At 35.2% G+C, this 27,676-nt stretch overlaps 1 protein-coding gene across 14 annotated transcripts in view; it reads left to right on the plus strand.

Moving 5' to 3' along the window:
* The first annotated feature begins 1,078 nt into the window (after positions 1-1,078).
* Positions 1,079-27,676, plus strand: part of LOC3289835 (uncharacterized) — a 115,849-nt gene continuing 89,251 nt past the window's right edge. For 3 of the 14 annotated variants that reach the window (XR_009765495.1, XM_061651055.1, XM_061651057.1), the window contains exon 1: positions 1,634-2,304. Coding sequence is in view for 13 of the 14 variants with exons in the window: in XM_061651055.1 (XP_061507039.1) it covers positions 2,302-2,304 (3 nt within the window). In the remaining variant the exon portion in view is untranslated. Of the gene's footprint in view, positions 2,305-27,676 lie in introns of all 14 variants that reach the window. The other 11 variants (XM_061651052.1, XM_061651054.1, XM_061651048.1 and 8 more) reach the window with 9 other exon arrangements.

Consider the following 27,676-nt stretch of genomic DNA (forward strand, 5'->3'; position numbering starts at 1 on the left):
TAGGAAACCTAGACCGGTTTTTGCCGATGCAAGGGATGTCCAAAAACATTGCAAGAAATGTGCCAAAACCGGACTTGGACTTCTATAAACTGGTTTATTTGGAATTCGCAAAGTGACCTTGTATTTTGGTTCTTTTTGTTTATCTGTGATTTCAATTGGGTTTGTATTTGGTTTGATTGTCTAAAAGGCGTTGTATTACCAGCTATAGCAAGAAAATTGCCAGATAAAATGGTGTTACCTTTGTGATAATAGAGTGGCAAGATTAGATTATTCTCAAGGTCATTGGAAAATATTCTAAATAAAAAAAAAGGAAATATAAAAGGTGCTAACTACAGATTAATGAGCAACGTACATCTTGACACATACGTCTTGATGGGTTTTGTTATATTAATATTGATGTTTAAATAAAGTATTATTCATTGTCGTTAGCAATATACATGTATTTCGATGAGTAGACAAAATATAGGATTTTAAACAAAACGGCCTTTCAAATCGTTCCTACTGAATAAAAAATAGTATTATCTATTCAGAAGTAACAACCCAACCGTATTGCTGTGTAATTGTTTAAAGTAATATAAGTAGTCAATAGCTATAATATAAATAATAAGAATACATGTTCGTTTTATTTAACACCACTGCGTTTTCATTTTTATTTTTTACGCACTAGTGGAATTCATTTATTTATCAAAATACGAAGGAAAAAAAAGCAATCAAGTAAGATCTCCTAGTTAACAACAATTAAGAAACGTGGAGAGATTTCACTAGCCACCGATGCGCGTCGTGGGTTGATACTCGCAATTGTTCTAATTGGCTTTTTCCTAATAGGGCATCAGCCAAATTTATTGACGCACATTTTGGTGTAAGATTTGAAGACTTGAATTTCTCTAAATGATCATGATCACTTCCTTGTAAATATTTTTTTACCATATCCGGTCGAGTGCACCAGCAGGAAGGAACTGATTACACATTTATTCGATCCAATTATTAGTTTGGACATTTGAATTGGAGCACTGGGAAGTTTAAAATATTCATTTGTTAGAAATTATTATAATTTATAAAGACATTATATAGGAACAATTTAAAGGTAGTTTTATAGGCCTTATAGATTTCTTAATTTGACAAGTAAATTTGTTTACATTAAACTTTAATTGAAAATGTTCGGTGGATCGTCAATCTCCAATTATAATTTTAGCTATGATTATTATACTTTGTATGTTTTATAACTCTTATTTATCACATATAATTTTATTTCAGGTTAATTTTAGCATAGTTCATGCCGGGTTATTCAATGTGCAACACATGTTTTTATTAAGTGATGAGCAGCTAGAGCTCATCTGGCTACCATTACACATTAGAACTCTAGTCTAGTAAAAGTTTTGTAAAACGTGTTTTGTGCCCGCAGAAATACTTATACTCGAGAATTTCGTATGAAAAGGAATGAACGACACATTGGTGCATGATTCCAACTATTCCTGTATCCCTTTTGCTTTCGCTTCAGCACATGCGATATTCATGGTTTGTCATAGGCCCCTCTCGGTCAGTTATATTCTTTTTGCTGTACCATCTCGCTCTGGTGCGTTTTATGCTTAATGCACCCTTGAGCACAATTCCTTCCTGAAACAGCAGCACGATTTTGTGGAGCGTAGATGTCGGTGTGCTCGAGACGGCAACAAAAGATAGGAGGAAACCGTTGATTGAAATGAGACGGGTAAGATCGCAGCAGAATGAACAGAAATTAGGGTCTCAACATTTAGGGGAGAGAACCTAGATGTGAGCAGGACTTTTTAAATTGACTCAAAACTTTCCGACGTGAAGGACGTGTTTTGGTGTTTCATGAGCTATGTTACGTTCTTGTTAAACGTTCATGTTAATACAAGCAGGAAATTAACGTGGTATTGTAGGAGAGCCATTAGTGTTATTATTGAGTAAAAATACAAATACTGTGTTTTCGTGTTGGAAAGTTAGTTACCGAATATTGTTGATTAAATATAGTGTGCAGTTGATAGTGTGTTTATTGCATCAGAAACAAAAAAAAAAAACAAAGAACACGAGCGGGTTTATGAATCTTCAAATAGATAGCTCAACGAAAACGAACTATCATACATAAATATTTGAAGAACATTGTGTTTATAATATGAAGTGAAGTATGTTAAACAAATAGTGCTTTCATCGAGATGAAAATTGTTTTAATAATATTGTTTAAATGTACTGCTACTAATGCGTGATTTGAGACATCTTGTGTGACCAGTCACAAGAAGTATTATTGTGTATGAATATCACATTATTTTTAACAAAAAGTATATGGTAAGTAAGATTATATAGATTATAAGTGTGGTTATAACTTTTTGTGCACGTATATCCGTTGCTAAAGACACGTTTTACCTCCATTGGTTTTTTTTTCAAATTTTGCACAATGAAATCGTTACACAGTGAATCTATAAATGTCTGGTTAAACTGTTCACCACGCAAACGGAGTCGTACAGCGTGACGGCCAATTTATGCAGCGATCTTCTATAATATTGCCATGAGCATGTTGGTGAATACTCGGTTGTGTGAATTATCTCGGAGAAGCAGTGAGGAATTTGAGTTTGCATAGCATGTATAGCAATTGGGACCATGTGGTCATTTTCCATGTGGTCATTTCATGTTGTTGAAATTTTCCCTTGCATGTCATCGTATTTCTGTTTTTAGTGGTCTTAATACACAACACAACAGATACAATTTTAATTTGAACATTTATGAACACCGGCATTACAAATGAGCAAAGGCTCGAGCATTACATTGCACATATGCATGTGTAGCGGAAATCATATGCATGTGTAGGGTTGGTTCGAAACTGCGGGTAAGTCCGACACCGACACCTGAAGAAATAAAATTAGTACACATTATTTATGTCAACTTTTTAGAATATTTGAGTCACATTTCACTGATCAGAAAGCTGTCAATTGTCAAAAAACATCAAAATGACAACATGATGGTCATTCCGTGCGTGGCTGTCAAAGCGATAAGACGTGTTGATAGCGCTTTCAAGTGTTTTTTTTTTTTTCAAGAAGTGATGTCGGTATCTCGGAAAACATTCCGAGTAGATTTCTCACAGGTCCCGTCTAGACCAAAACCAAGTGAAGCCATAAACTTCATTTGGTCTCGTTTAGGCACGGCCACGGAGAAAATTGTGCGAGTGCAGTGCAAAGGAGCTTTAGCCGCTGTCTTTATACAGATGGAGGATGAAGCTTCGGCATTGCGTATAGTGGAAGAAAACGATGGTAAGCACAGCGTCCAGTGCAATGGAAAGGATTTTGTAATCCCTTTCAGTATGGACGACCAGTCAATTATCGTGAGAATTCACGACCTGTCCGCAGATGTGCCTGATAAGGCCATTTCCCAGTTTCTCGGTAAGTACGGGGAAGTGCGTGAGATTCGTGAAGGAACCTGGAGTCACATATACCCGTGCAAAGGCCTTCCCGATGGCAACCGATATGTGACGATGGTTTTAGAGAAACCTATACCATCGCACATAACTATACACGGAGAATATACGTACGTTACGTATCGAGGCCAAATCAGAACATGCCGAAGCTGCGGAAAGGCACAGCATCATGGGAAGACATGTTCTGATAATAGAAAAGAATTTAAGAAAACGGTAAGTAACGTTCAAGATCGACTTACAAATCACACCAGCGTGGCAGTGCAAAATAAGCCCGAAACTTCTGCGGCACTTATAAAAAATCCGACAACCGTACCAACACCCACGACACCGGTGTCACTAACATCAACGTCGCTGTTGGCGCCAACGTTGTCACTCAGACCAACGTCGCCGTTAGTGTTATTACAAACACTGCCTAATACGACAGGGCCCATAGCAGCGCTGGCCAAACCTGTCGCTTCGACATCTGTTGTGGAATTTAAGGCTCCACACACACCGTCACCCAATCTCTTCCTTACCAATACCGCACTAACTAGTGCAGCTATTGTAAGTAAAAGAAGAACAGACGATACATCCGACAGCGATGCTTCGACCTCTTCGCTAACAAGTGTACACAAACGCAAGCCTGGACGACCACCAAAACAAACAAAAACAGACACGCGGTTAGCGTATGAATTACCACGAAATAATAGTGAGTAATCAACTAAATGATAAAAATACTCCAGTGGAACTGCAGAAGTGTCCTGCATAAAAAAGATATGTTGAATGCAATGCTATCTGAGCAGGACATTGACGCTTTCGTTTTGTGTGAAACCTGGTTAGCCAAAACTGAGAACTTTTTTCTTTCTGGATTTAATATAACCAGATCAGGGCGAGATGATGGTATGGGTGGAGGCGTACTGGTGGGTGTTAAAAAAACCCATTCCTTTTATAAACTCTCAATTCCTGCAATGAATTTGATCGAAGCGACTGCGATTCAAGCCAAAATAAAAGGTGAAGATATTTGTTTGGTATCGATTTACATAAAACCATTAACCAAAGCAATTGAAAACAATTATATTAGAAATGAATTAGAACATCTTGCTACAATTTTACCAGCACCTTTTGCAATTTTGGGTGACTTTAACGCACACGGTCTAGAGTGGGGCGGATTGCGCAACGACGCCCGTGGTGAAATAATCCGTAACTTCTGTGATGATTTTCAACTATCTATTTTGAATACTGGTGAAGCAACTCGAATCCCCAAACCCCCGGCAAGGCCAAGCGGCTTAGATCTTTCCATAGTTTCCGCAACACTCGCTTTAGATTGCACCTGGGAGGTCATTCAAGACCCTCAAGGCTCCGATCACCTACCAACTTTGACAAAAATGTTTAGAGGTAATAGTACGGAAAATAATTTAGATTTGAAACACGACCTTACACGCAACATAGACTGGCACAAATATGGGGAGCTTATTAAAAAATCATTTGCCTCACACGATACAAATAACCCAATGGAAAAATATGAAAAAATTGCAGCTTCCATCCTCCAGTGCGCTTTAGAATCCCAAACAAAACCTAACACTAGCAAACATAAAAAAAGCAAACCTCCTACGATATGGTGGGATACCGAGTGCAGCGAGATGCACAAGAAAAAATCCTTAGCTTTTAAAGAATATAGCCGGGTAGGTTCCACGTCACTGTACGAAAGATACCAAACTTTAGAAAAAGCTTGCAAAAACCTACTGAAAGCTAAGAAAAGAGGGTATTGGAGGAGATTTATTAACAGTCTCACCTCATCGACATCCATGCGTGAATTATGGACCACAGCCAAACGAATGAGAAACAGCACAATAACCAACGAGAGTGAAAAGTTTGACGGGTCTTGGTTGGGCCCATTTGCCCAAAAAATTTGTCCAGATTTTGCTCCACCCTCAGAGTTTTCTCAAACCTCTCCTGGCTCACATCCTGAACTTGATACTTTATTCACAATGAATGAATTTAAATTAGCATTGAACAAAATACACAACACCTCACCTGGGTTGGATCACATAAAGGGAAAACTGCTTAAAAATTTACCTGACTTTGCCAAAGAACAGTTACTCGAACTATTTAACAAATTTTTAGAAAATAATATTGTTCCCCCTTGTTGGCGAGAAATAAAAGTAATAGCCATTCCAAAACAAAACAGCACGTCAACAGACTCACAAACTTACCGGCCCATCGCTATGTTATCTTGCTTAAGGAAAATGTTCGAAAGAATGATATTGCCTAGGTTAGACAGCTGGCTGGAAAACAACCAGTTGCTATCCAAAACACAATATGGCTTCCGTAAAGGGAAGGGCTGCAATGACTGTCTTACATTACTTACAACAGACATTCAGTTAGCTTTCGGTCGTAAACATGATATGACATCCATATTCCTTGATGTTAAAGGAGCTTTTGACTCCGTATGTATAGAAATATTGTGTCAAGAATTAGAAAAAGCCGGTATTCCTCCCAAACTCAATAATATATTGTACACATTACTGTCTAAAAAAATAATGCACTTCAACAACAATTTTTTAAATTTTAACAGGACAAATCACTACGGGCTACCTCAAGGCTCTTGTCTTAGTCCTTTGCTTTATAACTTTTACGTGAGAGATATCGACTCGTGCCTTGTAAACGGTTGTACTCTTCGACAGTTGGCAGATGATGCTGTAGTGTCTTTTGCTAGCCCCGACAGTGCCAAAATGGAAGCTTCATTGCAAAAAACCATAAATAACTTAACAACCTGGTCAACAAACTTGGGGATTGAGTTTTCCACTGAAAAAACAAAACTTGTAGTCTTTTCAAGAAAACATCACCCTCCTGCTCCTAGGATATCATTAAAGGACAAGAGAATAGAAAATGTTAACACATTTAAATATCTTGGAGTTTGGTTCGATCGCAAATGCCTTTGGAGAAGACACATACAATACTTAGTAACAAAGTGTAGTAAAAGGATAAACTTCCTCAGAACGATTACGGGTACATGGTGGGGAGCCCATCCCAGAGATTTACTGCAGCTTTACAAATCAACAATCCTATCTTCCCTCGAGTATGGCTGCATATGTTTTCACTGGGCAGCTAGTACACATGTTCAGCGGCTCAGGCGAATTCAATATCGATGCTTGCGTATCTCGCTGGGATGCATGCTTTCTACACACACTATGTCCCTCGAGGTAATGGCTGGGATCATGCCACTGGACTTACGATTTGAACAGCTATCACTAAAAATCCTGATTAAGAACTCCGCCTGCACCTCAAATAGCCTGGTTATAAAAAACTTCATAGAACTGCAAGATTTGAACCATAATTCAAAAATACTAAAAATATGGCACGATTACTTGACTTTGGGCATAAAACCGCTGCTAACTAACACCCCACCTCCGATCAGTCATCAGACAAATTTGCCAGACGAATTCCTATCAATTGACATCTCAATGACATATTCAAAGAATATATTCACCAAGGACACTCTACCGGAAATAGCTCCAAAACTATTCGGAGAGCGTTTTGGGAATGTAAACATGAATAATGCATACTTCACGGATGGCTCCAAGATAAATGGCAAAACAGGCTGTGGAGTATTTTCGCGTCATCGAAATATCTCCTTACAGCTAGAAGCACCATGCACTGTATTTGTTGCGGAACTTGCTGCTATCTCCTGTGCGCTAGAAGACATCGCTTCTAGACAAACAGATAGATACGCAATTTTCACAGATAGCCTCAGTGCCATCGAAACCATTAGGTCTCAATCAATTGAGGACTCAAACTATTTTCATCGGAAGATAAAAATATGTTTGCGTTCTCTCTCTGATAGAGGCTTCAAGATACACATAGCCTGGATTCCTGCTCACAGTGCAATAGCTGGCAACGAACAAGCTGATAGACTGGCGAAAGCGGGATCGAACTCGATCGAAATACTCAGTCGGCCTATATATCCGCAAGAAGTGCTTATGGTACCAAGGCATTACTGTATAGAAAAGTGGCAACAATACTGGAGTGAAGATGATCTTGGTCGCCATTGTCATTCCATATTACCGAATGTTAGTATACACCCATGGTTTAGAGGCTTGAAGGTTGGACGTTCTTTTATCAGGGCTATGTCAAGACTGATTTCAAATCACTATGGGCTAAACGCTCATCTCCAGCGCATAGGCTTGTCAAAGACAAAAGAGTGTCCGTGTGGTATAGGACACCATGACATTGACCACTTACTGTGGTCGTGTCAAACGTACGAAAGCTGTAGGTATCAACTCCTTGCATCAGTGAAAACTATAAAAAAGACACCACTCATCCCAGTTCGAGACCTATTGGCTATGTTTGATATAGATTATCTTAAAATTATCCACACGTTTATGCTAAATAATAATATTTCCATATAATCACACATTTCACACACTTCCACACAATCAATACAGCTTACAATAGACAGGTTTTTTTTCAAGTTTAACAACATACACTTCCTCGAAAGGGGTTAATACGGCCAGGCCGTAATAAAAAAAAAACAAACAAACAAACAGACAACATGATGGTTTTGATTGACAGCCGATAGAATTTTTACTGCTGGGACTTAAGGAATTGTGATGTTAATTCAACAAAATTATAGTTTCCGTGTTAATAGTATTGTTTTATAAACACTTTCGATTAGTTCTGTATCAAAGTGCGTATTTTTTACATTAAACTATATAGTTTAAAATGTCACTAAAACTTGTGCGGCCAATGAGGGAAAAATCGACACCCCACTCGGTAGTAGTGTAATGCTTATTTATAGCATGTTAACATTTTTAAATCGTAATTTGAAAGTGCTTATATGTTCTACAGATGTGACGTAACTATGTACGGCAAACGTAATGATCAAGATGAGCAAACACACAATTTATAATACCTTAGAAGCTTTAAAATTCACGATGTCAACAAACCAAGGAGGTTATAATAATGGAATTTAGCTATTATTCTCTCATGGTACGTTTGCCAAAATCGGATTAAAAACATGTACTTAATGTATGGTTTAGGCTTATGAAAAATATAGTTATGGCTATGACCGTATTTTAGGCTTACTTTAGGCCGGGTAGGCTTAACTGAAGAAAAATAGTCGTTGATATGGAATGACATTTACCTATGTTCGACTTTGGCTTTCGAGTTGGCAGAGAAAAATAAAATTGAACACCCTTCGATTTTATAAAAAAAGAAAAAGATTACTGGAAGATGGCCAGGTTATTTTTTTAAAGGAATCTTAACCAATTATTCCATAAACCAGATGCTATCGCCGCAGCTTCTACTATATGGAGTCTGGTCTGATGCTATTTGTAATGAAATTTTTGTTCTTGCTTGTTACTTCATTTTTTTGTATATTTCAATAATTGGTACGAAATACTTTGTTGAACTTCACAGAAAACTACACGCCATCAGAGTTTGTTATTTTAAAAGCTAAAACCAATGTCGACACCACCAAGATGTCGATTTTACCCCTTCATTGTGTCGATCTTACCCGCACTGCAGTCCTGATGCAACAACAAACACACTTTTTAATTTTTATCCAAATGTTATCAAAATCATTTCAGGAGCCATAGTTTCTCGTAAGATGGTACATAATAAATCAAAAAAAGCTTTTTCGATGTCTACTAGTAAGTTTACATTGGCAAGAGTAATGCAATCAGGGGAAAACCTCAAGGTGTCGAAACTACCCCCAGTTCCCCTAGCAGGGTAACCAAACTTTTCAGTTCGCGGGCTGCATACCTTCACAAATAACTTTTGTTGAGGGCCGTTCTGATGTTGCTTTTAAAATGAATGAAAGTTCAAATCTTGTTTTGATTAGAAAATACTAACTAAAAATTTGAAATTTCTACAGCTTTCTTCTTCGCTTTTGTTTTTCAAAAGTAGTATTTTGTTTTCATGGTTCAGGGTTCGTCTAGCACGGGGCCCCAATATCCATCACCCACGAGGGGCTCCTTGCTAATACAGTCCCATATCGTATCAACTGTTATACATGCTGGATTAAAGATACATGGGCCCCCTCATCGACGTGGACCCCCACAATTGCTTTCTTTGCTTACCGTTAAAGTCGGCACTGTTTAATACTTACCCTATAAAAACTTAAACTTTAGTTCAATTTTTTTTAAATTTATAAAGAAACTCTGTTGCAACTATGCGGAGTCATTTTTTTAACATTTACTTCTATACAAGTGCAAATACGACATTTGATGCATGAAATGGAAGATGGTTTTTGAATGAAACTTGAAAAACGTATTTGCAATTGCGTTTGAAACACATTGAAAGGAATTGGAAGGAAAGGAATAAATATTCACCCCTTCCTAGATGTTTTCCAACAGCTGTCAAATGGTTTATTTGCTTCAAAATGAAATTTCAGTTTTAACATATGATTATCAAATCATAACAATGAACTTCCAAATTCAATCCAGCTTGAGTCGTGCTTTAAATCTTGCTAAAAAAGTAAAAAATTATGATGATGGAAATGAATTATCGTAACGATGTTGATTAACATTAAAAAATCAAAACATTCAAAAATTATTATGATAGAAATGAAGTATCAGATTGATGTAAATTAACATCGTGCACTCGGTGAATAAAAATGTTTACATTCGAAAGTGACTTGGAAAATTTTATGAGTCGCTGATAGCGCCACCCCAATAGTGGTATAGGTTTAACCCGGTTACGCATATTGCATGAATAAGAAGAGATTTATTTCAGGTTTCTCAAGTAATTTAATTTTTAATTGTTTTTTACCTTTGAAATAGTCTTGGAACAACATGTGACATGAACAAAAAATGATAATGAGAAAATTATGTGTGTAGTCCACGCGGGACGCTGTGGGAAGATGCGGGGGAGGGGGATTTAAGTACTGCTTTTTTGTATTGCTTCGAAATGTTAGTAATGAACAACATAAAAAAAACAGGCATAAAGGATGTGGTGGTTATGGAGTTTCCTTTACAGGGTTTTCCAAGTCAGTTTCGAATGTAAACATTGTTATTCACATCGATCTGGCATTTCATTACCATCATTATAATTTTTAAAATCTACAGCATAATTTTCAACACGTCTCAAGCTGGATTGAGTTTGAAAGTTCTTTGTTATGTGTTGAAAATCATGTATTGAATCTGAAATTTCATTTTGAAACAAATTATCGGCTCGAAACTATTCTAGGGTGTCACTAATCAAAGCAGCGGCCATGCTCTAGAACAAGGGTTTCTAAACTTTTCAGTTCGCGGGTCGAATTGCCTCACATATAATGGTGTTGAATAGCGTTTCGCTGCCTGTATCTAATGCGGACGTTTAAATTTCGTCTTTATAACTTACATAATATATAAAACTTATATAGCTTTCTATAACTTTAGATTGGTTTACGTTTCTAAAAAAACAACTATTACATTTTCTTTAAAAATAGTCCCAATAATTAACTATTTATTTTGACCTTCACAAAGTTGTCACGGGCCGCGTTTAGGGTATTGCGTTTGTAGGAAGAAGGGGGAAAACGTGCGTGTGTAGACAGCCCAGACTATTCAATATGCTGAAGAGCAGGAAGAGTTCTTAGAATTTATGATCTGCATCGGCAAGAATCATACGACATACGGCATACGACATTTCCGGGATTTGGTAGGGCGTATGCCAAGATACCACGCGACTTGATATTACCTGGAACATCTGAACTGAAATGTAAAGCTAATTTATCGCAAACAGTTATCGTAACGCTTTTTAAAAAAATTAAAAATGTATTTCTATGCAACCTTTCTGAAATATGTTCTCTGTATTTTTGAACGATTTTTAAGTACAGTAAGTACAGTAAATGGCTATCGAATTAAATCGTGAATCTATTATGCAATGCTTCAGACTGTATCATTTTGTAAAAGTAATCGATTATCACCGTTCGCAACACTGGTATATTACAACAAAAACTATTTTAAAATCCGAGCATTTAAATCCGCGATAGACCAAAGAAATCGGAATCTCTTTAGAATTTGGGTAGGTTTGTGCCATAATGAATAATAAGACATTTTACACAAAAAACAACAACAGACCGTTGAAGTTTTTAAAATGCTGAAGAAATGAAAAAAATTATGATGACAATGACGTTTATAACGTTTATTATATTATGAAAAAAACTTCAATTGTGTACTTCTCATAAATTCTTACGCTGTTTTCGAATTTGCGTGCCTTAGGGTTGTGCCAGGTAAGCTGATGAGAGGTGAAATTAAATTAAAATAAAATATTTGAGTAAACACAGCTTTCTGTCAGCGTTACGGTTTGGTGTCATATTTGGTGACCTGAGCCTTACCCACGTGCAGGTAAAGGATTATTCGTGGGTTTAAATATTTAGACCTAGTTCAATACCTCTTTGAAGCTGGATGCTGTTGGCCGATAATAGAACCATGCATATGTGTTTTACATCCCAAACTGAAAGGCTGCACTGCGTATTGGTAGTGACTCAGGTGATTTGAGTTTGAAGGAGTAAATTACAAAGGGGATACCGTTGCTGAGATAACAGTACAGATTGTCACAATATGTGTGTGAAATGAAAAAATAATACAAAATTTGGGTCCTTCTCTATCTGATAATTCCTCACATGTAAGATTATTCCCATTCAGGTAATCCTTCTCAAGTAAATGACGATACGCGTGGCACCCGTTTGTTGAATGCAAAAAGCTTAAGTTTCAGCCTGAATTGCCAAGTCTACAGGATGCTCTAGTGAAGTTAAGATAAGCCAGCTTTGTCCGGATTTTTTTGCAAATGCTAGACCAAAGCTTAAATAACGTTAATATTAAGAAAAAAAAACTTAAGCTCGGATATGGTTGGTTGATTTAAAGAACAGTAAAGAAAAAATCCTCTTATTTGTTGATCCATTCTAACAAGTTTCACTTAACATGCAAACATGGTACATTTCTAATGGTCAACGGGTGATCTTCTATCTTTGCAGCATTGTCTTTCATGCTCCTTCTTGAACGCTCGTGAGCATGGCATCAGACCAGTGGATTGTAGGCATTGTGACAAATTTAGGGTAGCCTAACAATCCCCAATATAAGAATGGGTACGTACGTACTGAAAAAAAGAATTCAAAACATAGCTTGATATAACACAGCTAGTTCAAATGACTCGATCATTGGACGAGCTTGTTTCAAAACACTTTAATCTATAAAGTCCTGTTCCTTTTTTCCGTTGTAATCAACACTGAATGTACAGGGAAACTGAACTAATAAACACTCGTTACATTTTTATTTACCAATTGCCAACAACAGTTTACGAAAAATGTTTCGTATCATGAAAAAATCGTATCATGAGACAAGAACTCAGAACGTATCATCAGCATACATGAAACATTTAATGTTACTAGGCTTGGGGTGGAAGAGGGATTCTACATTAATCAGGAAGATATGCTGTAATACGTCCTCCATAACCCCACATATTGAGCTGTTCAAGAATTGTATGTCGCCAGGTTCTGTCAAAAGCTTTTGATAAATTTAATATTGCACAGTCAATGTGCTAGCCCTTGTGGTAGTGGGTTTCTAAAAGTTCATTAAGTCCGGCAAAATATGTCTCAGTACATTTCTCACCTCTAAATGCGTGTTTATTGGTACTAAGGAGGTTCCGATCTTCTAAATCTTGCATCAGTATTCTATTTACCATTCTCTCCATGCCTTTGCCAATGCAATTCAGGAGATAAATGGGGCGGTAGCTATCTATTGCATGTGATGGTTTATTCAGCAATGTTGTCCGGGCCTGAAGATATACCGCGGCATTTATGAAGAGCCCAATTACGCTCATCAAGAGAAAAAAGACTATTGTAATTTTGGTCGGAAGCGTCAATGGATGGAAGGGGCCTGGCCTCAGAGATCGTTTTATGGTTTAGAAAATGAGATGGAAAGTTGAGTGTTGTAGATGTATTATAAAAGTATCTAGATAAAGCTTCAGGTATTTCTGTTGGTGGAATGATAGTATTTTCTGTTTTTAGAATGATTGGTGCAGATTTGTGGTTTTTACCGAATAAAATTGCAACTTTCTGGAATATTACTTTGGGGGTTGTCTTAAGGTTGATTTGAAAAAAAAATCCCAAGATAGGTTTCTGCAAATTTGACGGCTTCTCTTGATTCCCGATTGACTTCTTGGTATTGATCGGGCAAGGCAGAGTAAAAATATTGATGGTTTTGTTTCAACGTTGGAGACTCTTGAGTGCTTTACGTCGAGTCTTAATGGCAAGCGCAACTGTTTTATTCCACCAGAGGACTGACTTTCTGCCAACTGTACACTTTGTAAGAGGGATATTAGTTAAGGCTGCATTTATTATTGTCTCTGTAAGGGAGGGAGGATCATGTAAGGGTAATGTGAATGTCATATCTATTTTGTATTTTTCCCAGTCAGCCTCCTCATATTTCCCTGGGACGTTTTTGAGGGCTTTGGGTTTGTAGATGGTACAGGTACCAATCTTTATTAAAACAATAAATTAATCGTGAGACGAACCCAAAAAATATGCGAACCAACCACTAAATTGTGGAAACCCTGTAATGAAAGTGTGAACTTAGCGACCACTTATTGAAAGGTATACGGTAATGGTTACATTATACAATGACCACACAGCAAGAAATTAAAATGGGGTTTCCACAAATGGGGTAAAGGGAACATAAAAAAATAGTTTGCCAGGTGTAATTAATGTACAAATTTGTTGAGGTGAAGTAGGAACAAAAGACGAAGATATGTTTGTTTGATTTCTGGACTACAGTGTATATGCATACAAAAGTAATGTAGGATGATCTTCTATATAAGATTATATATAAGGTATTTCAAGAAGATGTTCCAGCAATAATAGGACGTATAAAAAATCAAACTCGTGAGAAACTTGATCTACTGGGAAAGTTTAGGGTGGTAAAGGATGTAACTTGGCAAGGAAAAAGCATAATAATAACCTTGTACCTTCGTTTATAGAACATGCAACACGAACAAATGGGTAGTCCAGCCCTTTTTTAACAAATGGGTAGCCCTTAATCAGGAAAGCCCGTCTTGAAACTCTAATCCCTTTTAGATTTTTTAAAAATTTAGAGAGCATGGTAAAGGATGAGACATGGGGAATGTCTCAACAACTATGAACAAACAGTGCAAGTAGGGTATACTTCTACATGGAATATCCTATAGCGTTACATAAAGGAAAGAAATCACATTAGGGGAAGTCGGGGTTGGTTCGACACTGCGGGTAAGTTCGACACCTTGCCGTTTTTGTATTTATAGAACTTTTTGAAGACAAAAAACTTATACATATTATTTATGTCAACTGTTTCGAATATTTGAGTCACATTTCACTGATCAGAAACCTGTCAATTGTCAAAAAAACAACAAAATAAACACATGGTGGTTCTGATTGACAGCCGATGTAAGTTTTTACTTCTGGGACTTAAGGAATTGTGGCGTTATTTCAACAAATTATAGTTTCCGTGTTAATAGTATTGTTTTATAAATACTATTGATTAGTTATGTATCACAGGGCGTAATTTTTATATTAAATTATATAATGTAAAATGTCACTTAAACTTGTGCGGCCACTGGGGGTAAATTCGACACCCCACTTGGTAGTAGTGTAATGCTTATTTGTAGCATGTTAACTTTTTTATATCGTAATTTGAAAGTGCCTGTATTTTATAAAGATGTCCCTTAACGATGTACGACAAACGTAATAATCAAGCTGAACAAACACGCAATTAAAAATACCGTAGAAGCTTTAAAATTCAAGATGTCAACAAACCTAGGAAGTTATAATTATGGAATTTAGCTATTATTCTCTCACAGAACGTTTGCCAAACTCGGACTCAAAACATGTACTTTGTGTATGGTTTAGGCTTATAAAAATTAATATTGTTATGGCTTTGACCGTATTTTAGGCTGACTTTAGGCCGGGTAGGCTTAACTGAAGAAAAAAATAGTCGCTGGTTTGGAATGACATTGACCGATGTTCGCCTTTTGGCTTTCGAGTTGGCAGAGAAAAATAAAATTGAACACCCTTCGATTTTATAAAAAAAAGAAAAAGATTACTGGAAGATGGCCAGGTTATTTTTTTAAAGGAATCTTAACCAATTATTCCGTAAACCAGATGCTATCGCCGCAGCTTCTACTATATGGAGTCTGGTCCGATGCTATTTGTAATGAAATTTTTGTTCTTGCTTGTAACTTATTTTTTTTGTATATTTCAATAATGTTTTGTGTTAATTTTTCATAAAATTGGTACGAAATACTTTGTTGAACTTCAATGAAAACTACAGGCCATCAGAGTTTGTTATTTTAAAAGCCTAAACCAATGTGTCGAAATCATCCCCAAGGTGTCGATTTTACCCCATCATGGTGTCGAACTTACCCGCACTGCAGTCGTGACGCAATAAAAAACACACTTTTTAATTTTTATCAAAATGTTATCAAAATCAATCCAGGAACCGTAGTTTCTCGTAAGATGGTACATAATACACCAAAAAAGCTTTTTCGATGTCTACTAGTAAGTTTACATTGGCAAAAGTAATGCAATCAGAGGAAAACCTTAAGGTGTCGAAACTACCCCCAGTTCCCCTATATTCAATGCCATATTACACACGATACCCTTTTACGTCAGGCGCCCATTTCAGTTTAGGGTTTCATGTCAAACAAACGTCATTGAAAGAATTGGTTGGTGTCAACGCTTTCTTATCTGTTTCCATTTTCAAGGCCAGGATTTTGGGCGATCATGCACGCGGTGTTATCAACATTAACTATTCACATTTTTCTGTTAATACTGTTGGCATAGATTCTGTTAATACGATGTGTTGACAAACTAGGAATTTCTGTCAAACATATGAAATAAGCGGGAAATTACAAACAAGTTTAATAAGTTGTATAAATTTGACAAGAAGCGATATCCATCAGTTAAGGATTTTTCAATTATTTTTTTTAATAATTTGATTAATTTCAACATGTAAAATCCAAACCAAATACGATTCACGCTCGGTAATCCGCACACGATTGACTGCGGATTAACGAAAGACGTTTTGATTAGTTTTTTTAACTTCTTATTTTTGTCTCGTTCTATAAGTTAATTATAACATATCATACATTTTGGTGTTTTACAAAGAAAGCTTATATTAAAACAAAATAGAAAGGTATTTATTTTTTTCACAAAATATCACTACTTTTGATCGCACACTGTTTCTTCGCACAAATTTGGCTGTTTAGATTGGTTTTCGGTTACGTTCAGATCACTTTCAGATACGTTTGGATTTCGCAGTAGCTACGTAAATTTCATTAAAGCGCACTGTTTAGTATATACAGCATTATAACAAATGAGCGTATTATTATTACCTTATTAAGTTTTGGATATTATTTTTTTTAGTATCATCTTTTGTATGTATGGCTATTGTTGTGAGTAAAAATAATATTACACAGTTAAATTACTGAGTAACGAAAAATCTAGTGTTGAAGGTTGTAATTTGTAAAGGGTTTGAAACATGAATGATGTATGAGGGATCTTTTTTCTTTAAATTAATTAGTGTATGAGTCGAATAAAGCAGTTTTGATGTTATGGGAAAAAGTAATGTGAGAAAAATGTGACATAAAACCCATCAATGCTATAAGAATGAGTTAACATGTTTTGAGACTTGATTTTTGTTTACTTGAATACATTGATGAACACATTCATTCTTCTTTCAAAAAATATGATAAACAAACAGGAGTATTTTAATGCAAATAGTTAGCTGTAAAGAACTTAATTCATATAAACGAGCAATATACGACAATGAAATTTGGCCTTCTCTTCTAGATTCTCTGACAACAGGTGGTAAATGCGAACATTTCCTTCTTTTTTTCTTTAATTTTGTAATACACAAAACAATTTGTCTTTTTGTAAGTTAGCTCTAAATGAAGCATCTTTATTTTGTTATTTGTTATTTATTGATAATACATAACCATATTCAACACTCGAAAACACACTGAGAGTTGGGTATCGTAAAGCTTTAAAATTATTTCTCAAGTTGATCACAGCAAGTTTGGCGATATCGTAGAATGCCAACAATCCTGCACGATATTAGAATGGGTGAATAATGATATTTTAATGAGTTTTGCTTCTAAACCAGAAGCGATAAAATGCGAGTTTTGCAAAAAACAGCCAACTACACCATTCCATTTATAATGTTAAATTTAGCCGGTTATTCCAGTATGTTTCATGTCTTGAGACTAAAAACCGGTTAGAACCAGCTTCGACTCCTTGCAAAAATATTTTGCAGACAATAGTGAGCCTTGAGGCCATTTGGAATCCTTGTGAGAAATATTGTTGGGATTCAAGATAACTGATTCTGTGTAGATACCGGATACCTTCTTTTGTTATGTTATGCAAATTAATTAAATGGGCTAAAAAATACACATATATACACATGTGAACAATATATATTTTACTGCACGTATCGGAGGCTAAGGTTCAATGAAACATGATTGTTTTTTTTTCATACTTCTTATTTAGTACAGGCTTGTTTCGATGATTCCTTTCAGCTTTGACTTGTTTTTGATATTTTTGTCAGGTTCGAGTATTAACGTTGTTATTCACCGCGTGCAAGATGTTAATCCACATCAATCTGATACTTCATGTCTATGATCATATTTTTTATTTCTTCAGCATGATTTTCAACACGTTTCAAGCTGGATTGAGTTTCACACTTCTTTGTGTTGTGTTGAAAATCATGTGTAAAAACTTAAATTTTATTTTGAGGCAAATGCATCATTTGACAGCTGTTGAAAAACGTGTTGAATAATGATGTACACATTCGAAAGTGACTTGGAAAACCCTACAACAAATACGACACGTAGGATATCCATGTGGTACAAGATTGAAAAAGAAAAATCGCACGAATACAAATATAATATTTAAAAATGTGATACTTTGGAAGCTATACAAAAATTTGATTTCCTGTTTGGATCGTTCAGTGTACTCATTATGGTACACACTGATGTCAACACATTCCTTAAAATTAAAAATTCAAAATTCAAAATTCTTCTATTTCAAAAGGTTTTTAGCCATTTTCTTTACCAAAAATTTGAATATTCTGGAAGGGTCAAGTAGCCAGAGATTAAGCAATACGGCCTTTTCGGACCGTTACTCCTGAATACAAAAAAAGAAACCAAAGAGGTGCATACTTCCTTTGTGACTATTAAATCAGTTGATCAAACCCTGTTGAGTTGGTTGAGTCGTTGAGTCGTTGCTGATCGATGAACATCAGGCTCGTATATTTGGTGGGAAAAGAAGATCACAGACGTGCTGCAGTTGTTTAAGCATTTACCTATATTTATTTTCATTCGTTCTCTTCGAAGGGACTTGGTGTGATTTTTTTCAAGTTACACTTTTTATATATTATTTAAAGACTGATTCGCATTCTTGGGTAATTGTGTTACTTGCTTTAGCCTATAAAAACAAAATGATTTGTCCCATAAGCGGTGGTGGCGAAGACTTCTATATTAGGGATATTCATGCCTTGGGCTTTACCAGAGAAAAAAAGGAACATTAAAATGGATCCATGCATTTGTTCGATTAAAAATGAACAAGCTCGAACAGGTTACACGGAAAATGGCTAAAAAGTCACGTTATTTCCAGCAGGAAAAAACTGCTTTATAAAAAAAACATTTTTAAGCACAATCATTAGCCCAATTACATATATTTTCTGTTTAAAAAGTTTTTTCATCGTTCCTAACTCGGGTAAAAGATAATTGTATAATTCATTTAGGCCTGCCTGAACTATGAAGCATAAATATAACCGTTTAATGAGCAAATGTATAACCGAAAAGGTATGAAATCAAACAATGCAATAAGGAAAAGAAAACAAGGTGTTCGATTCTATGCTTTTCTGAAGGTGCAAAGGTGCATAATCTATACTTTTTTCTTCCTTTTAATCTTTCTCTTTGATTGCTGAATGCAGTTCGTTACACAGGATTTGCGAAGGTCTGAAGAGCGAGCCGGATATATTCTGTACCTAAAAGGGACAAAATTGGATCAAAATCCTCAGACAAACGATTGCAATTTACAATTCATTGTAGTTTCTGGTGCCTTTCCTTAGTCATCATTCATCATCCCTCTGATCTCCTTTTAATTTCTGCTTTGTTGCTTTCCTTGAAGCAACGTCCAGGCAAGTAAAATGTTTTTATTTATATCTATGCAGCTGTGGATAACGCCAGTTTTACGCATGTTAGACAATAGATTTTCCATTTGCCATGTGGTTTAGTTACAGGATACAAAAATGTCAGGCTCAACACGGTAGAATGGTTACATGTACTTCGCTACAATAAAACATTCAAGTTTAACAGATGTTTTTAAAAATTAACATCTTTACACATAAAATAGAATCATATGAGTGTCGCTTATCAGTTGTCTCTGTTCCACTATAATATGATTACCAAACTGTTATTTTAAAAATAGAACGATAAAAAGCGAAAGTAACCTGAAGAAAAAAAAAACTTCGTGTTAGTATATAAAAGTAAATCAAATTTATAAAAAAGGTTATGCAACAGATAAACTATCAAATTTCGAAACATACTCTTAAAAACCCATCTCAAGGCTCAAAACTGCGTGTAGGAAAACATTTATTGACTCTAAAGAAGACCCTACACAAGTCCCTCTTGAGTAAACCTTTAACATTTTTTTAAAGCGCTTAAAAGCGGGTCCACAAATACTAATAAAAGCTTACGCTTACGTTTACGTATTGAAAATACCTACAGACGTTGCGAACTGTACAAGCGGACCTTTTTGCTATGTTTGAGAATTAATCATTGCTGCAGCATTGTTTGCACGTTTTAATGTCCTGTTACTGCTCTTAGTTAACTTACGTGGTTTGCATCAAACACGATAAAATTCATAAATTCCCTTACAATCACCCGTGGTATTTGTTCTGACTGCCGCTGTGTGTTCATGTTACATTTGTTCAAGCACTGATTCTGTGGTTATTTTGCTGCTAAAACGCTGCATTGAATTGAATTTGGATGAATTGCTGCTAAAAAAATTCTTCTAACAGCTCATTCGTAAGAAGCTTTTGCCATTTCTAGAATACCTTTATGTTATATAATACTTATTCAAATCGCACACATATTCCTGAGACTCGCTCAAATCTTCGGATCCAGATATGTGCATTGCTTCGCCTAAATTTTATAAAGGATAAGAACGAAGATCCGGATGGACCACTAAATGCTTCATCAGTTTGTGGTTTGGTTATGTCATGATCATATAAAACGAGTGCAGATGACGTTTGAATCATATAGAATAATTTTAGCATCTGATGTAGTTCACTCTTTTCTGAAATGATTGTTGATGTGTCTTATGTAAAGAACACTCTTCAGTCACGGGGATTTTTAATTTATTTTACGGTCACCTTCTATTTCAACTAATGCTTGTAAACTAATGCGCGAGGCTTTGGTTATTTGTCTCCATAAATTTATCAAACCATTCACAATTACCGAACAAAGTAGTAATTTACGAAATTATTATAGAAAACTTTTTTTAAAATGTATGCAGAGGACAACGTATATCACACAAGAAACAACTCTGCAAGATATAATAAACCATGTTGTCGACAGTGGCTCTCACGACGAACCAATAAATGCGTTAGAGATAGACTGTGTGGCATTTAATCAAATTATCAATCAATAAAATGCGATTGAAACAATTTAGATGCAACAGTGAAGACAATAATTCTGCTGGGCGATAGTTTAAATTGTGCATCACAGGTTGAGCTAGAACGCGTGCTTAATTTGAGTGTACTTTCGGAACGCATTATATATGCTAAACCTTATTCAGGAACTGAATCAGTGTAAAACGCTAGTAGTATTGTAAAATATAATAATTATAAATATTATTTAATTTTTGTTTGAAAGGTTTCGTTACGTTACTTCTTTTCGGGTTTTGTAACGATTCCACGTATAGCAAGATGAATCTAGAAGCAAAGTTGAGATATGACGATCAAGAGTAAGCCTTGAGTTATTTAATCGACTGCAACATCTCGCATTGAATGTTGGATATTATTTCAATGTCGAATCTATGAGTTACTATGCAGAAATCTTTTGTAGCGCAGTACGGGTAGAGCAAATCATTGTGCTGCTTGGTTCGGCTATCAATTTTGTGTACTAGACGTTGGTTTTGTTGCTAAATAAACATGACAATATAGCTCGGTATGCTAAATACATTAGCAGACCACTAGATGAACACTTGCCTGATAATGAATTGGAGGTGTTTGGTGAACAAGGACGATATTTAAGTGCAGCAGCCCTTTCACATGAATAATACGGGAAACAAAACTGTTTGGATCTATTTGTGACGGTAGTGATTTTTTATGTTAGGAATTTATCTAAATGAATTGATTTTTGGCGACATACTAATATTTCAAACACAGAGTGCATGTGTCAGAATCAATTCTTGTCAATTTAATGTTTTTTTATTTGCCCAGCATGGTGTAGTATCTATGCTCGACATTAAAGTTTAGAGCTATTAAAAAAAAAATCTTCTATAGAAAATAAATTAATGATCAATAATTCACTACTGAAAAGCGAATCTTTAAAAGCAATTTGTAAAATGTATGTTGTAATGTAAGATTATGAAAGCTTAACATTTTAAGATAGCAATTTTTACACACTCAATTAAAAAATAATAAAAACCATTACAACACCCTCTTACAAATATATTTACTTTAACACAGTGTCTATTTTGTTTTGCTTTCATCTCCTAACGTTGGCCTCTTTGTAATTGAGCTGCTGCTATTTACCGATTGCTGGCGCATGGTAATGTCGCGACTTAAAGCATAACACTTTATTATTTAAATTTATGCGGCACACATACTGGTAGAAGGCAGCTGGCCGGCCAAGCGTGCGAATTGTAGGTTTTCATAAATAACGTGGAAAGGGGAAGATACGTCCTTGATGTACATAACGCATACATACATGTGTAATGTTTTTACATTAGTCGCTGTTGGTCTTTTAAAGGGAAAATAATTATTTCATTTTAGTACGATGATGATGATCTTTTTTTATAACTGTAAGGTCTTGCGGTAAGTTTCGGTAACCGATACGTCACAGTATTATGCACTGATGGATGCACCATATGTGCATATCCATTTGATGCGTTTGTCTTTTTTACGAAGGCTTTCATTGGATCGCGCCTGATTTGCGATAAGATCTTCTTTCCGTGTCGGTATACAAGGGACATCCAGATGTAGGTTCTTTCTGTCAATGTATTCCATACCTTCTTTATGCGGTATTGTTATATTAACTCAGTGATAGTCAAGAGCAGTTGATGTTGATCACAACATAATAATTCATTTATTTTATGAATTGCAGATTATATTATAGTATTGTTAACCCGAACGTATTAAATCAAGCAATTCATGAACTAATAATTTTTAAAGTATTTTAACAGCGCATGATAGCTTTAAGTAATTTTGTTCATGAAAACAGCTCATTTTTATATCTTGATATAAATATTATAATCTGTAAATGAATTTTTCAAACCTCATGCTAAGTAAACCATGAAACTTTAACATTGAACAATTATTTCCACAAAGAAAACAGTTTCCACGAATATACATTTTACCGGCATCCAGAGCGGCGTTCCACTGTAGTTAAAAAAAAATTTGAATGTTCTGAGATATTTATTCCATCCTACAGTTCCATATACAGAATAGCATCGATGAAGAAACAAGTAAAGTGATTATCAGGTTGGAAACAACTGTAGGTCATTAGTTATTTTGGATCTTTTTTGAACAAGGTTTTTGTACATAAAAATTGTTGAAAATTTTGCTAAAGACAAAATAATTCTACAAATGATTAATCGAATAATGTGTAGCTAAATGCTCATATAGGCCACACATTTTATTAAATTATGTAAAATTGACGTTTTATATGCTTAATCCGTGGAAATTTAATAATCAGCAGGACGGTTGCTTCCCGGATAATTGATGCTCTACTGCACTATGAGGCGGCCTCGAACAAACTGCGGTCATAAGTCATTTTTGTACTACAGGTGTCCCCCGAGTTACGACTGTATTTGGGACCGAAAAAATGTCCCGAAGCATGGCGTAAGTCGAAAAAGTCGTATGTCGAATATCTATTAATATAAAGTTTATAACCGAAGTTGAAGAGTTGGAATTTATGATATCGTGTATTTTATTTACAATAATGTTCGATAATGTAATAAATATATTCCAAAAACAGTACACAATATAGATATTCAAGATCGGTAAGATGTTTTGAAATCTTTGTACATGTGTGTATAACTATATCAGCCCAGAAATACATTAATTTGTTGTCAATGACAACTTTTAACTGTCAAAATCAAATTCGTGGTATCCGCGAATCGTCGTAACTCGGGGCACGCCTGTATTTGCGGAATATATCACACCGATCCTTGTTTAAAATGGTAACTTTACTCAGGCCCTAGATAAGTTCTATATATTGGTTGCCAAAGTCTTTATAACTAGTGAAAACCCCTGTAGCCATATGCTGCACATTGTCATAAATACATATTTCAATCGGTGGATAAAATAATCAACTTTGTTTTACTTTTGAAAGCCATTAGGTAACTCTCCACGGAACGATTGTTTGATGGAGAATCTTCCCCCCTCCACTGTCAAAAAAAGTTTTGCGAACCGTTTTGCGTTTCCATGATACGATTCGAAAATAACGATTTTATTAACGTATACACATAAACACTTTTTTAACGTAAGGAAATCGCTAAAAACATTTAACACTGCTTCTAGACGACCAACTTTTGTACCGCGACAAATTTTCTGCGAGCTCTTTATTCTAAAACAATTTCTCAGTTTTAGAACAAAATCAGAGGCAACCGTGATTGTCGCGAATTTGTAAATTTTTCACATAAAGGCAACGCTTGTGTTTCGCGACATTATGATCGAAGTAAGCCTCGATCGAAGTAAGTAATACATTCGTCCTAAAACAAGGACGGTTTGATAGATAGAAAGTGTCGCGGAAGATTTTTTGGTTCGTCTAGAAACAGTGTAAAAAAGTGTTTTTAAAGTGCAGGGATTCCAAAATTAAGTTTAAATAACAAAATACACACTTTTCTTCGCACTTGTCAAAAGAGTAAAAGCAAAGATTCGTGCCATCCAGTCTATGGTGGATGGCAAAAATTGCACGAATAATATTCGCCGAACTCTTCTCGATTTTCCGTTGCCATTGGAAACGGTGATTTTGACAAGAGTTTTCAATCAGAAATTGTTTCGTCGAAATGCGGCTATTGTGCTGTTTTGATTAATAAAACGTTTTGAATTACCAAAACAAAATTTAAAACATTAATGATCTCAGTAGTTGAAATATCAACAAGTACAATCTGAACTCACTGGTTGAACTTCAATTCCTGCCAACTATTGAATATGTGCTTTTTAGTTGGCACGTTTTTCTGTACAATTTTTTTTTGATATTAGTCTCGGCAAGCCATGAGATTTTTGTAAAATTTTCAAAAAAAACCGGTTTTTTCATACAAACGCATGCTTTTTAATTGAACTGTCAGCCAACAATCGAGCGTTCAACTAAAAAGCATGCCAACTAAAAAGCCAATAAACAAATATATTTATATATATATATATATATATATATATATATATATATATATATATATATATATATATATATATATATATATATATATATATATATATATATATATACATAGATATATATATATATATATATATATATATATATATATATATATATATATATATATATATATATATATATATATATATATATATATATATTTATTTATTTATTTATTTCTTTATTGTGATCGTTTGTCCAATATTGTCAATTGATGTATGTTTATTGTCCAATATTGTCAATTGATTTACTCCTGCTTTTCTTTACACTTTTCTTTGAACCTTTAACCGTTTGCTATGGATCGCAATCCATGATAATGGATCGCAGTCAACTACGTCTGAATCGTTTTCAGCTACAATTGGATCGTGTTCTGCTACGTTTGAATTTTGCAGTAACCACGCAAACTTCGCTGTAGCACACCGCTTATTTAGTGACCGCGGGGCGCATTTGCATCGCAAGGAAAGAATCAAGGAATTTATGCATTCAATTGTGAAGTTTATAGTAATTTTATTATGAAAAGGTTACACCTTTTTCACTTTCCTTTGAATCTTTACCCGGTTGCTATGGATCGCAGTCAACTACGTCTGAATCATTTTCAACTACGCCTCAATCGTTTTCAGCATAGTTTGGGTCGTTTTCAGCTACTTTTGGATTTTGCATACAAAAGTCTTCTTCTTCTAGTTAGCGTAACGTCCTGCGCGGACATGCCCGGCCTATACATGCTTTCGAGACTTATTTCATTACTACGCAGCCGGATAGTCAATCCTTTCTACGGGTGGACGGTCCATTTTAGGATTGAACCCATGAACCCATGACGGGCATGTTATTGAATCGTTCGAGTTGACGACTGCACCACGGGACCGCCCCGTGTATTTATTTTTGAGTGTATTTATATTACTTTAATATTACGAACATATTATTAGGCATGTAAATACGAAAGGTTTTGACTGTTTTTAAAAGATGAAAAGAACATGTCCGCGTAGGGCGTTACGCCAAGTAGAAGAATAAATACACTCAAATTGAAAATTTCTTGTAAGAAACTTTTCATAATTGAGAAAATTAAAATTTTAAATAAAAATCGGCACGGTATATCAACAAAGAGGACGCGTTACAGGGTTTTCAGTTTTTTGTGCTAATTTTCATTTTTTTAAGTTTTTGGGTGTATCCCAAAACTTTTTATTTGAATTGTATTAAGATCCAATTGAATGATAAAAATAAATTGTAGGAACGACAAACCAATGCAGGGTTTTCCAAGTCAGTTTCGAATGTAAACAACGACACCGGATCTCATCCCCCGTTGACAAATGATGTGTTGACTAAAATTTAATAACTAAAAGTTATTATACTGAAAACGAAACATCAGAGTGACGTGCAATTACTTTTTGCACGCGGTACATATCAATGTTTACATTCGAAACTGACTTGGAAAACCCTGTAAATCGTGCGAAACCGTGCAAATCTTCGAAGATGACTACACTAGGCACTGTCCTTATTCATGATGATGACTTTTACAATAGGCAATAATTCGTTGCGAAATATTTCAGCTGCTATGATATTTTCGAATGTCAAAATTAAGCGTAAGGTTGAGCTTATCGGGTAGGGTTAATTTATTTGTAACTGCATAATGCATGTTCAATTCGATGTGATGAACCATATGTAAGCGAAATTTATATGTCAGGTGTTGAAGGGCACAACTACTCGAGGGACCCAGCAAAAAACAAAGCGGCTTGTCCTTCAGCCTGGCTTTTTTATTCTTAACAACGACGCAAAGAAAACAAGAAACTTTTTCGTTGGTTTCTGTTTAGTTAGGATATTCGCATGACTTGATAGCCATGTGATGGCGAGTCATAAAAAAACGAACGTGAACAGGATGTAAAAGAATTAAGAAAGAAAGGGGAACGCGTAAAACATACACGAATAATCGTTGATGCACCTGTCACCTGTCCGAAAACGCAAATGTTGCTTATAGAATGAACTAATCAATATATATATATATATATATATATATATATATATATATATATATATATATATATATATATATATATATATATATATATATATATATATATATATATATATATATATATATATATATATATATATATATATATATATATGTATATGTATATATAAATGATACAGATAGGAAAAGCTACGGGTATGATCCGGATATACTGGTAGGATCCGGGTATGATCAAGGATAACAGAAAAAGCAGAACGGAAAGAGGAAAGAAAGAGATAAAAGTCAAACAAGTCATAACATATATTTAAACGACGCAAACAGTTTACCAAATGACCATTGCCGGTGCTCTTTAACGACGTTGTTCAGGAGTTTCTATTTTTAGTACCTGACAACGTTCCAGATTACTCGGAAGTGTAACGGTAGTGTACCCAAAAGAGCAAAAATGTTATACGCATTAAAAATTGTTGGAAGCGTTCCACTTCGGAGATCCACACTGCCTGAGATGGACACCAAACAATATATGCATATTCAAGGATATGACGAACCAGAGTACAATGGAGAGACTCAAAAAACGTGCCGTGGACATTCTGCGTATGAGACGAATGGTTTTCATTGCACGATCAATGAACGTACTCGTACTGAGTTGAACCTAAGTTGATTGTCTAACACAGTGGTCTTCAACT

Source organism: Anopheles gambiae, chromosome 2, assembly GCF_943734735.2.
Source record: "Anopheles gambiae chromosome 2, idAnoGambNW_F1_1, whole genome shotgun sequence".
Taxonomy (NCBI): Eukaryota; Metazoa; Arthropoda; class Insecta; order Diptera; family Culicidae; genus Anopheles; species Anopheles gambiae.